Source organism: Primulina eburnea, unplaced genomic scaffold (assembly GCF_022965805.1).
Source record: "Primulina eburnea isolate SZY01 unplaced genomic scaffold, ASM2296580v1 ctg973_ERROPOS1174311, whole genome shotgun sequence".
Lineage (NCBI taxonomy): Eukaryota > Viridiplantae > Streptophyta > Magnoliopsida > Lamiales > Gesneriaceae > Primulina > Primulina eburnea.
In genome coordinates, this window is record NW_027331729.1 from 367,388 (window position 1) to 380,311 (window position 12,924).

Consider the following 12,924-nt stretch of genomic DNA (forward strand, 5'->3'; position numbering starts at 1 on the left):
ACGTAAAGAATAACACATTATTGAGTTTGAGACGTGATTTGTAACTCAAAATACACAAAAAGAAATTTTCTCCACGGTGCAATTGTACGGTGTGGAATCGATCTAAAGGAAACGAGAAAGAAAAAGAATAAAGAATATTAAGCTGATTCTCATTAACTAGGTAGCCTGTAGAATTAATCAGATTTAATTTAATATACAGGGTAATTAATTAATTAATTAAGCATGTGATTTAGTCTTTATAAGTCGGTTAATGAAGAATAAAATAAAATGATGCGTTAACAGGCATCCCACCAACCAGCTAGCGTTTAGCTGTTATACAAATTGCGAGGCGGCGTAAATTTTTTATTTGCTTTTCGATTTTTAAAGGAAATTTATAATAAACGACATGAACAATTACCTTGTCTTTTTTGTAATTTCGGTGTTCAATATTATTAAATTTAAATTTCATTTGTTATTTTTTTCGATTTTAATGTCATACTGATGTAGTTCAACATCGTCATTTTCGATGAGAATGGGCTAAAATTGCCAAAGATACAGTATTAAAACTGAAATATCGTAACATAAAATACCAAATCGTAAAGATGTATATATACTGGACAAAAAATGAAATGGTAGGGGAAAAATATTTCGATTAAATTTTTCTTAGATATTGTATTATTACTAATATATTTTATTTTATTTTTTGGAAATAGAAGACGCGGCATCCTAGCCGGCTTAAGTTGGAGAAGGCAGCTTTTCGTCTCGAGTGTGTTCGTAGGTGATTTCGAAAATTTTACTTTTCGAAAAGGAAAAAGAACTGCAATCATTTCTTTTTGGCTTCTTTGTTTTTGGATTTTATGTCGTTAATTGGGATTTTTGTCGACTTTTGTCTATGTGCACATTAAATTTTACAATTTTGTTGGACCTTATTTGTCCATCGTTACGCTAATTTGCTATTTGACCTAGTTTTGTCGCCTAAAATGTCGAACAATGAGAGTAGGTGGGATTTGTCTTTGATCGAAATATTGTCCCCAGATTTTAAATGAAAACTTGATCGGTTCTTGAACTCGAAACTTCATCTCTTATTATTATGCACCGGATCAATGAAAACTTGTTTGCATAGCTTAGAAACTAGAAAGGATGAGAGATTTTTTACTAATTTTTTTTTCAAAATAAAAAAATCCGTAATTTTCGAAAATAAAATCAATCGCAGCACTAGAACTTTAACAAAATAATGATGCGCATAACTATATATTTTAAATGACACTTATTCTTGCTAATTTGTTGCATATCTAAAACTAATGTCTTACATTACCTTGGGGCACATACTCAGCTCATAACTCTCCCTCTTTTTTACGATCTTATTAATATTTTTTCATTTTTTTAGAATCTCTAAATCTCATCAAATTTCAATGGATGCAATAATTTTTCCGGCTGATAGTGCAATCGAATTGTGATACTTAAACTGTTTTATGATTTAAAATTTATAATTATTATTAATTATAATTTTTAATAAAACGATATACATACTCTCTAACACTAAACTAATTTTTTTTCATAATAAAAACTAGTATATCTATATTATTAGTGATAAAATCAAGGGATTAATTTAATTGGCGATGAAAACTAAGCAAATCAGGAAATCATGAGGCAATTGCCGGATAGCAATCTACCCGACATGGGAATATAAGCATGAATTGGACGTTTAGTGTCATTACAAAAACAAAAATCCTAACACCAACGTAAATTACCAAACTAAGGATGTCCACGCCATAACTGCATAATTAATATTTTAATTAACAATAATTAACCCTGATTAAATTATCTAAATATGTTTGGTTCAAGGTAGACAAGGTGACGTCACGTGGTCCCCGGGTGTCACCTCCTCGTGGTACATTACCTTGGGGCAGATATGTTTCTTACAAAAAAGAAAGTGAAGAGGGATATCCAGTCCGGCTGCCCGATGTTTAAAATAATCCTAGTATTATCCAATTATACTAGTGAGAAAATTAATTAATTAATAAGATTATATATGGTGTATAACCTCCAATATTTATAGTTAATTTTCATATGTTTTATTCTATATATGAAAGTCCTATAATATAAAAATATTTATTTATTTTCGATTATAGAGATATTTGAAACGAAGGTTTCATTCAATTCTAATTTAATGTCATCTTGAAATGGTCAATTTATCAATTTAAGAGATTCATAAAGTATTTATTTGAAAATTTATTAAAGAATATATTATATAATAAGATTTACAAATAAATTATGTGACCAAAAGACTAAAAAAGGATTATAATTAAATTTCAACTTTATGCTATAGTAAATACAATACTTAAAACAAACGAGGAATATAGAATATAAGATGACATAATTTGTAAGGCAAAAACTTATGTGAGACGGTCTCACGGGTTTTATTTGTAAGACGGATCTCTTATTTGGGTCATTCATAAAAAAGTATTACTTTTTATGCTAAGAGTTTTACTTTTTTTGTTAATATCGGTAGGATTGACCCGTCTCACATATTAAGATCCGTGAGACGGTCTCAAATGAGATCCACTCAATTTGTAATACATAACTTCCCATAAAATAGGTGAAAAGGACAAATCTTGCTTCCTATATAAAAACCATCGGTTGTTCCTCAAAATTTGCACCACAAACACAATCTTGAAACTCAATTCTCATCAAAGTCTACTACTCCTCAGCTTTCTTTCTTACTTACTTTCTCCGATCATGGCGGTTGATTCTTCGCTCTCTCCGGCGGCTGTGAGCCACCCGCCGAACGAGAAGTTCGCCAAGGCACTTCAGTTTATCGAAGAGATGACAAAAAACACGGATTCTGTACAAGCAAGGGTGTTGGCTGAGATTCTGAGCCAAAATGCTGAAACTGAGTACCTCCAGAGGTTCGATCTCGGTGGTGCTACTGATCGGGATTTGTTCAAGTCTAGGATCCCGGTGGTGACGTACGAGGATCTTCAGCCAGAGATTCAGCGTATCGCTGGCGGGGATTTCTCTCCAATTATTTGCTCTCACCCCATCTCTGAGTTTCTTACCAGGTAAATATATTGGAAAGGAAAGCGATAAATTTGTATATATTTCTTTCTTGTTGTAGCTAATTCTGATTCTGCGTAGTCTCGAGAAAAGGTGTTTTGCATGTCCCAGAAAGGGAAAAAATATTTTCTGAGATCCAATTTTATGCATATTAATGAACAAAATGAAATTAAATTAGTTTGAAAACAAGAAAATATATGTTTTATTACACAATTAAGTTATAAATATAATTAGTTTTAGAATGAAAACCTGGTAACTAGTAAAGAAATATTTGCCAAAAGATTCAGAAAATTCAATTTTATAAAATAAATGACTACTGTTTTCTTTAGGGTTTTCTTACCACTTTATTGACTGAATATGCAGTTCTGGAACATCGGCTGGTGAAAGAAAGCTTATGCCGACAATAAAGGAAGAAATGGACCGCCGACAATTGTTGTATTCTCTTCTTAACCCTGTAATGAGCCTGTAAGAATATTCTAACATTATTATTGACTCATAAATGCAATATTATTATGAATAATTCCCACATAAAACATGATTTGCTAGATTGTAACGAATATTCTTCTGTTAATTGTGATCACCAGATACGTTCCAGGTCTTGACAAGGGAAAAGGGTTATACTTTCTTTTTGTGAAGGCCGAAGCGAAAACTCCGGGCGGGTTGGTTGCACGCCCGGTGCTCACCAGCTACTACAAGAGTGATCAATTCAAGACCCGACCCTATGACCCGTATAACGTGTACACGAGCCCGGACGAAGCGATTCTCTGCTGTGATTCATTCCAAAGCATGTACACTCAGATGCTTTGTGGCCTTCTCATGCGTGAAGAGGTTCTCCGAGTTGGGGCCGTTTTTGCCTCCGGTCTTCTGCGAGCCATCCGGTTTCTCCAACTCAACTGGAGACAACTTGTGCATGATATCTCCACGGGTTCCTTAAACCCTAGAATTACAGACAGTTCTATTCGAGAATGTGTGGCTAAGATTCTTAAACCAAACACAGATCTTGCTGATTTTATTGTCAATGAATGTGAAGGCGAAAACTGGGATAGTATAATCCCAAGAATATGGCCGAATACAAAATATCTTGACGTTATTGTTACTGGCGCCATGGCACAATATATACCGCTTCTTGATTTCTACAGCGGAGGTCTGCCGCAAGCTTGCACCATGTACGCTTCCTCCGAGTGCTATTTCGGGCTTAATTTGAAGCCGATGACGAAACCTTCAGAGGTTTCCTACACCATCATGCCTAACATGGGATACTTCGAGTTTATTCCTCACGACCCGAATAATCCGATAACTCTCTCCCGGGATTCACCCCCACGGCTTGTGGATTTGGCGGATTTGGAGGTGGGAAAGGAGTACGAACTTGTGGTCTCCACCTATTCAGGTCTATGCCGATACCGAGTAGGCGACATCCTCCGAGTAACTGGTTTTCACAACTCCGCGCCGCAGTTCAAGTTCATAAGGAGGAAGAATGTTTTGTTGAGCATTGATTCTGATAAGACAGACGAATCTGAGCTACAAAAGGCAGTCGAGAACGCTTCGGTTTTGCTACGCCAGCACGATACTACCGTGGTGGAGTACACTAGCTATGCTGATACAAGTTCAATTCCAGGACATTATGTGATCTACTGGGAACTGCTCATCAAAGATCCAACAAATCCCCCTAGCGACGATGTCTTAGCCAACTGCTGCCTAGTTATGGAAGAAGCTATGAACACAGTTTACAGACAATGCCGAGTCGCAGATAATTCGGTCGGGCCTCTAGAAATCCGGGTTGTGAAAATGGGGACATTCGAAGAGCTGATGGATTATGCGATATCAAGAGGCGCGTCGATTAATCAGTACAAAGCCCCGAGATGCGTGAGCTTCACTCCTATCGTTGAACTACTGAATGCTCGAGTTCTATCCGTCCATTTCAGCCCTGCAGCTCCCCAATGGACGCCAGAGCGGCGCGTTTGATCGCAGGAAGATTTTCGAGCAATGCTACCCAAAACAAACATGATCTGGAGACTGTCGACCAAAAGAATTCTTCTTTGAATGTGGACTATGTTTAAAGCTTTAGAAGTTTGTTGGGTTTCAAGTTTTGTTTTTGAATTTGATTGTATGCTTTTGTGTGTAAGATTCAAATAACGTGCACTTCGTGATTGTCATGTAATGTCTGAAAGTTGGGGGAAAGCTAGCTGTCTATAGTTGTAAAGTGTGATGTTGTAGGGTTGAACATATCTTTGTTTCGCATTGCAAGTAATTAATTATTCATCGTTGGTTAATTATCGATTATTTCGGAAATCCAATTGTGCATGATCTTCTCACATATTTAAGTCCTCGAATTCGCCTTTAGGGCACCATTGTTTCCTTTGCCTGTATATTGTCAGGCGGCAAAAACTTGTGTGAGACGGTCTCACGGGTTGTTTTTGTGAGACGGATCTCTTATTTGGGTCACCCATGAAAAAGTATCACTTTTTATGCTGAGAGTATTACTTTTTATTGTGAATATGGATAGGGTTGACCCGTCTCACGGATTATGACCCGTGAGACGGTCTCACATGAGACTCACTCTTGTCAGGCATAGTTTGGTACATAGAATAAAAGATGGATTGATAAATAATCATCTTTATCTCATGTTTGGTACATTTTTAAAAAGCTCGTGATATTATCATGGGCCCTTGATAAATAATTTTTTAGAAGGATAAAATGTCCCTTCTATTAGGCGTGATAATTTTTATTTAATGACAAAATACATTACAAATGAATTAATTACCCTCAATTTATAGATTTTTATAAATCTATGCTATTAGGTAGAAATTAAAAGCAAATAAATATTTTTATTTATTTTTATATATTATATAATATGATAATGATATAAATGAATTCAAGATAATTATATAAATAATTTTTATAAAGCTCTATAAAATTTTTAGTATCACTCGATTAAGCTTAAAAATTGATATTTGACTTAACTCACAAAATCAAAAGCTCAATTATCATATTATATAATATATAAAATTAGGTGCAAGCACTATCGGTGCATGAACAGATAAAAAATATGAACTTAAGCAACAACTTTGAAATTATAAAATTTATTATGATAAGGTTAATTTTGTCATTACAATCTACTATATAAATTTAATCACTTTTATTAAAATCATACCAAACATTAGATATAATATCCTACATCTTATATATCATTAACATATCTTTATATTATATATCACGTGTTTATCCTATCATGTGTACCAAATTATGCCTTACAATACTCTTTTTCATAAATTTAAACTAGCTTCTAGAGGGCATTACCCCATAATTAAATATTCTTTCTAAATAATGTTAACTTCACTCAACTTTAATTTTCTATATTAAAATATAATATGAACAAGTCTATCCAATGAAATTTAAAAATTTTCATAAATTTCAAATAAATGCTACCAAATTCTTATATATTTAATTTACTAGCAAATTTTTAAGAATTTTTTTTTTTATTTTTCTTTTACTTGTTTCAGTTACTCCATGATTAAAAATTTTGTCCTTATTTTATTTCAGAAGGAAATATTTGTAAGTAGAATTTTTCAAGTAACAAGTCCAATTTGATGAAAAAAATGTTCATCGATTTACTCTTTTTATAATTTCGTGTTCAATCTATATTTTCTGATTTCATGTGAGTTTTAGTGTTATGTCGGTGTTTTTCAGAAGTTAACATTCTGGTAAAAATGACGAAAAATAAATTTCAAAAATACAAGTTAGTATGCTATAACTTTCAATTGACTAATAACATTATCAAAAATGAAAAATGTGCAAGTTAAATGACCATTAACTATATAATTTTCTTCTTTTTTTTTATAAAATTTACATATAGCTATGCATCTAACTATATATGCTTCATATTTTCCAATATACCATAACCATCCCTTTTTTTAAATTGAGGATATAGTTGTATTTTTTTTCCAGACAAGCTTTTGGGGAATATTTATTTGTGTAAATATATGAATATGTTTTTTGTAAGACGATCTATGTATCTATTTATATATTTCTGTGAGATGAGTCAATATGATCTATATTTAAAGCGAAACTAAAAAATAATATCTTTAATATAAAAAGTACTATTTTTTTAAGAATCAGGTCAGGTTGGAGGTCAATTTCATAAAATTGACCAGTGAGTCTTTATCGTTTTAGCACAATTTACTTTTGTTTTCTTTTGGGATTCTCAAAAAAAGTAAGATAAAGTGTTGGATTATATTTAAAATGATATGTAATGCACCAGTGACGTACAACTTATATGGTGTGTTGGACTGGGCTTTAGTTCGGTCTAAGTCTCGATCCATATATGCTGTATACATATATATTCTTTTGGGTTTAAATGTCATATTTATAATGTTTAAATAGGTTAGAGAATATTTATAATTATATCATTATGTAGATTGGTGGTTATGAAATTATATTATAAATATATACCCTATCTTTAATTAAGAACCGGCCATTCACCTCTCCACATTTGGGGATTAGCCTACAAATAAAGCAAATTGAAATTATTTAAAATTCTAGTTTAATTGGTCCATTAATTATTTGTACATTTTTATGATATATATTGATTTCGATTTGATTGATTCATTAATCATTCGAGAGACTCACATGAATTAATGATTATCTAGAACATATGATGACGATCATCTCATACCATATAGCATGTGTTCATTTTGATTCATCGGATCTACCGGTGACGTTACTCATATTTGATAAGCAACAGAAAACAGACAATAACACCGATTGGAGAAGATTATTCTAAATACATTAACCAACGCAAACCAAATTTATATCTAAAATCTGCCTGTGTTAAAACCTAATCCACGCAGTATGTTAGGAGTGGTGATATAAAATTAAAATACACAGGCATGGCTGCAATAATATTCCGAGGTTGTTAATTGAATTTGCTGACATCTCCTGACTTTATCTGAAACCGGGGAGTGGAAGAGATTCTCTTCCAAAAGAGCTTTGTCGTGAAACCCAACGAGAGGTGGGAAGCACATGGTAGTGACACACGAAAGCCCGTCGAGTCACGAACCAATATTAAATGCCATATGCGAACATACGAAGCTTCATGGCTGCTTGCTTTGGCTGACATTTGAGAGAGACGTGTGCCATTCTTGTGGTCCCACGAGAATGTTTGAGGTAAAAAGTAAAATCTTATAAAATAATAAGGCAAAAACTTGTGTGAGACGGTCTCACGGGTCAAATTTTGTGAGACGGATCTTTATTTGGGTAATCCATGAAATAGTATTGCTTTTTATGCTAAGAGTACTACTTTTTGTGGTGCATATGGGTAGGGTTGACCCGTCTCACAGATTGATATCCGTGAGACGGTCTCACATGAGACCTACTCAAATAATAAATAACAATTGGGGTTCACGTGAGATTTTAAATAAATAAGATATTCTTCACTTTATTTTTTGTTTTACTTTTATTTGTAACATACTAAATAAGAATCTTTTGATGTAAACGATATTTAACCGTGATATCTTACAATGAATCTGTTACTCCTGGCTCATGTTTATTCTAAATAAAAGACAGGTTCAACACGTATCAATGTATTTTCTTATAAATATCAGGTTCAGATGTATAATTGAGATATTCTATATATTATTATCCAGCAGCACCTTTAGTTGCTCCCCTTATATCCTCAGTCTAAGACCTTACATTTCATCATAGTTAAGCATCTTAAATATAAGGTTTATAAAAACTTATTCTTCAATTTTTATCTTAATATAAAAAAATAAAATTAAAAAGTTTCCTCTGATAATACGTTCTTTAGATCCAAAAGTTTTTGTTTCTGAACTCATCCCAAATAGTTGGTTTATGCTCTAAATAGTTCAAACATAATCGTCAAAATCTATTCAATGAAACACTACACGTTTAAACTTAAAGCCTGATCCATTCTCAAGGTTAATGGGTTTCAAATGATTATGTTTATAATATTGTTGATATTTTTAATCATTAATAAATAATATTTATATCACAGATCGAATAAAAAGAGTTTAAATGTCTGTTTTTTTTATGTCTTGTGATCTTGTCCAATAGTGTTTTCGATTTTTTTGTCCGAATTGTGGGTCATCCTTCGTTCTAAAACCTAAATTAAGACAATATCAAGAAAAATATAAACAAGTGAGGTGCTTTCCAAAATTGACACACTTTTTTTTGTTTCCTTATGATCAAGTGAAATCAACCCCACCATAAAACTCGTGCTTCATCTTCTTGGGAAACATCATACATAAATGGTGGAAATAATCCACCAATTGCCACAAATTCTGATTTAAAAAAATTTCCTGTAAGATCTCGATAATTTGGTATTTTTGCATGTTTTATGAAACTTGAAATGTTTAAAATTTTGTGACCCGTATCTAAATGACCCTATACGAAACATATAACCTACTTACACCTTTTTTTTCTTCCAAATTTAGAATAAAAATTGAATCTTTACAATAATAGCAATTGGCGTGGAATCTGTTTTATGACTTTATGACTCCCCCACAAGCTTTGTTTCATCTTTTATGCCTACAGGCACTCTGCAAAAAAGTTCGAGATTAATTAATATTAAAATTAGCGAGGAAGCCGATGACCCTAGCTTTGCGATCATTACATAAATGCACCCTCAAACTGTCCTCTCCAAGTCACTTTCCCAGAACTATTTCCTGTTAACCAGCATTAGCGTGAATTTTGGTCGTTCTTCGGTGATTTTTGTTCAAGAAACATGCCTTCACTCGAAGAAGACCAGCAGCAACCGTTGCTAACGAATCGGCCAACCGATTTATCCGATGAAGACGAAGAAGAACGAGCCTATGTCGCATCGGAGAAAATCCACGTCATTGGAGTGGACGAAGGGGCTGACACCGACGAGTATTCCACCAAGACGCCGCCTTTTTCGTGGCGGAAGCTATGGCTATTTACGGGTCCGGGATTCTTGATGAGTATAGCCTTCCTGGATCCGGGTAACCTTGAAGGGGATCTCCAGGCGGGGGCGATTGCGGGTTATTCTCTTCTGTGGCTGCTTTTGTGGGCCACCGCCATGGGCCTGTTGGTTCAGCTGCTGGCGGCTCGTCTCGGCGTGGCAACGGGGCGTCACTTGGCGGAATTTTGCAGAGAGGAGTATCCTAACTGGGCTAGACTGTTGCTTTGGATCATGACAGAGCTGGCCCTGATTGGGTCTGACATTCAGGAAGTGATTGGCAGTGCTATTGCTATCAGGATTTTGAGCGCTGGTTTCATTCCTCTCTGGGTTGGAGTCATTATCACTGCTCTTGACTGGTACATAATTGCACGTGAATATCTTTGGTTTTATCACTTGATGAGTTTGGCTACTTGTTGAAAATAACACTACCTTGAATGGTTGCTAAATTTATTTAGTCATTTTCTGTTTTTAATGTGTGTAAATTGGTGGGTGACAAATACCATTGATTGAGGTTGAATTGGTGAATGGTGATAGGTTCGATCAAATTCTTTACTTGGATTTGGACAAGCGAGTTTGAAGTATTTATTGCTTTTGGGTTTGTTTTATTATTCCTCATAAGTATTTGAAATAAGTAATCAGCGTAAATGAAGTTTCACTTTTGTATACGGTGTGTTTTCTGATGTCTGCCGTGGTTGAGATTTCATGATATTAAATTCCTAAAATTTGAGGATGTTTTTCATTTGTTTCTTTTTCAAATAACGTAATGTCCAGTAACGACTCGGACACTGGTTCAACATTTATATTTGACATCTGAACTGTTCAGTTTTGACACCTTCTTGATGCAGTTTCATCTTCTTGTTTTTGGAGAACTATGGTGTGAGAAAATTGGAAGCACTTTTTGCCGTCCTTATAGCAACAATGGCCGCCTCATTTGCATGGATGTTTGGTGAGACAAAGCCTAGTGGCCGTGAACTTTTACTCGGTGAGATTTTTTCTCCAACTGAATCGATAGAAGTGAACTTCTGGATAACATTTCTTTAATTTGATCTGTGAATATAGGCATTTTGGTTCCAAAACTCAGCTCCAAAACTATACAGCAGGCAGTAGGAGTTGTCGGGTGTATTATAATGCCTCACAATGTATATTTACATTCCGCCCTAGTACAATCTAGAGATATCGACAAAAACAAGATAGGCCGAGTTCGAGAAGCCCTCAAGTACTACTCGATCGAGTCTGGCCTGGCTTTATCAATCTCTTTCATGATAAATCTGTTTGTCATGGCTGTTTTTGCCAAGGCATTTTATGGTACAGAACAAGCCAACAATATTGGCCTCGGAAATGCAGGGCAGTATCTTCATGAAAAGTATGGAGGAGGAATATTTCCAATAAATTATATTTGGGCTATTGGTTTGCTAGCAGCTGGCCAGAGTAGTACTATAACTGGCACTTATGCTGGCCAATTTATTATGGGTGGATTTCTAAATTTACGGTTGAGAAAGTGGATAAGGGCACTTATAACAAGAAGCTTCGCTATTATCCCGACACTTATTGTTGCTCTTGTTTTTGATACATCGGAGGACTCGTTGGATGTCCTAAATGAATGGCTTAACGTGCTTCAGTCTGTTCAGATACCATTTGCTCTCATTCCCCTGCTTTGCCTGGTATCAAAAGAGAGAGTAATGGGCATTTTCAAAATTGGCACTGCTCTGCAGGTATTTTCGTGTTCATAAATGTTCAGATTCCATATATATGCATCAATTGTTCCTTTGTTATGTGTAAAACGGGAGAGATTTTCTGTTTGGATTGGTTGGTCATTCTACGTAATGAACAAACTCTGCACTTCATATGTTTTGGAGGCTCTTGTTTATTCCGTTAGAAATACACTAGTTGTTTATGCACATATCTGAAGATATTGAATTCGCCCAGTTTTTCTTGTTCAGAAACAAGAAAAGAGACAAACTAAAACGTTCGTGTCCTTTTGGTTTGTAGATAGTTTCATGGCTTGTGGCTTCCCTGCTGATGGCTATCAATGGCTATCTTTTGGTTGATTTTTTCTCCGGCAAAGGGAAGAGTGGTGCTTTCTTCATTTCTGTGGTTTCCACATGTGCAGCTGCGTACATTTGTTTCATAATATATCTTGTTGCAAGGGAACTCAACTTTTCCTGTTTGTTTGTAAAAGCCAATAGGATGAAAAAATCAGAAACCTGATGGAAAATCGTTTGCACATTAATGCAAGAAACTTCATTCTTGGCAAAAAGGATTATTTTGCATGGAGGTTGCAAATGTCTCTTGCCGGTGAGGAAGAAGACTGACTCTTGATTTTTGTGCGGTATTTTAAACCACGCACCAGAGAACAAACGAAAAATGGCTGTGAAAATCAGCTTCTCAAGGATGTTAGAATTTGCTCCCCCCTTGAGGGCTGAACCCACGCCTGTATCAGTTTAACGCTTAATTATGATGTCCTGATAGGTAGTCAAGCGGGGTACTTGCCCTTTCTTGGGGGAATTGTATTAGGAACATTGTGAAATTATTCAAATGCTTCGTATTGTGCCTATTTATTCATGTGGATAATGTTCACCACGCCACTTTTCTTAAGCCTCCGAACTGCATTACAGATAGTTGCCAAGAATATTTATTAGAACCAGAATACAAAGATTCACTTATTTTGCAGATGTATTGTCGATCAATTTCAACTGCAAATCTCACTATTCAACCAGGGAACGAAGATTACAGTCACTGTAACCATATTGTTGACTTGTTGTAACGTCCCATACGTCCCTAATGCACGAAGTTGCACACTTGATGCAGCAAATGCAACGCTACTTCAAGCAACAGTAAAAATATTCCTGCCTTTGCACACCTCGAATTAAAGAACTAGCACAAATCAAGAGCTGTTAGAAAGAAATGTGGCTGAGAGGCAACAAACCACAAGCATTAAACGGAATTTTTTA

General features: G+C 34.8%; 2 protein-coding genes across 2 annotated transcripts; both read left to right on the forward strand.

The window, feature by feature from the left end:
* Positions 1-2,653: 2,653 nt before the first annotated feature.
* On the forward strand, positions 2,654-5,214 carry LOC140822598 (probable indole-3-acetic acid-amido synthetase GH3.1). Its single transcript, XM_073183378.1, has 3 exons — positions 2,654-3,041; positions 3,400-3,501; positions 3,621-5,214. The coding sequence occupies exons 1-3, from the start codon at positions 2,719-2,721 to the stop codon at positions 4,996-4,998; spliced, it is 1,803 nt and encodes a 600-aa protein (XP_073039479.1). The 5' UTR covers positions 2,654-2,718; the 3' UTR covers positions 4,999-5,214.
* A 4,229-nt stretch (positions 5,215-9,443) lies between these two features.
* Positions 9,444-12,525, forward strand: LOC140822615 (metal transporter Nramp3.2-like). Its single transcript, XM_073183410.1, has 4 exons — positions 9,444-10,329; positions 10,819-10,955; positions 11,033-11,685; positions 11,963-12,525. Exons 1-4 carry the CDS (start codon positions 9,776-9,778, stop codon positions 12,179-12,181), a joined length of 1,563 nt encoding a protein of 520 aa, XP_073039511.1. The 5' UTR covers positions 9,444-9,775; the 3' UTR covers positions 12,182-12,525.
* Positions 12,526-12,924: the final 399 nt, after the last annotated feature.

Excerpts from the sequence above, each read along its gene's own strand:
- LOC140822598 (XM_073183378.1), top strand. The coding sequence starts at position 2,719 with ATGGCGGTTGATTCTTCGCTCTCTCCGGCGGCTGTGAGCCACCCGCCG. Across the intron at positions 3,042-3,399 it reads ATCTCTGAGTTTCTTACCAG|TTCTGGAACATCGGCTGGTG; the intron begins GTAAATATATTG and ends CTGAATATGCAG. Across the intron at positions 3,502-3,620 it reads CTTAACCCTGTAATGAGCCT|ATACGTTCCAGGTCTTGACA; the intron begins GTAAGAATATTC and ends TGTGATCACCAG.
- LOC140822615 (XM_073183410.1), top strand. The coding sequence starts at position 9,776 with ATGCCTTCACTCGAAGAAGACCAGCAGCAACCGTTGCTAACGAATCGG. Across the intron at positions 10,330-10,818 it reads ATTATCACTGCTCTTGACTG|TTTCATCTTCTTGTTTTTGG; the intron begins GTACATAATTGC and ends TTCTTGATGCAG. Across the intron at positions 10,956-11,032 it reads TGGCCGTGAACTTTTACTCG|GCATTTTGGTTCCAAAACTC; the intron begins GTGAGATTTTTT and ends CTGTGAATATAG.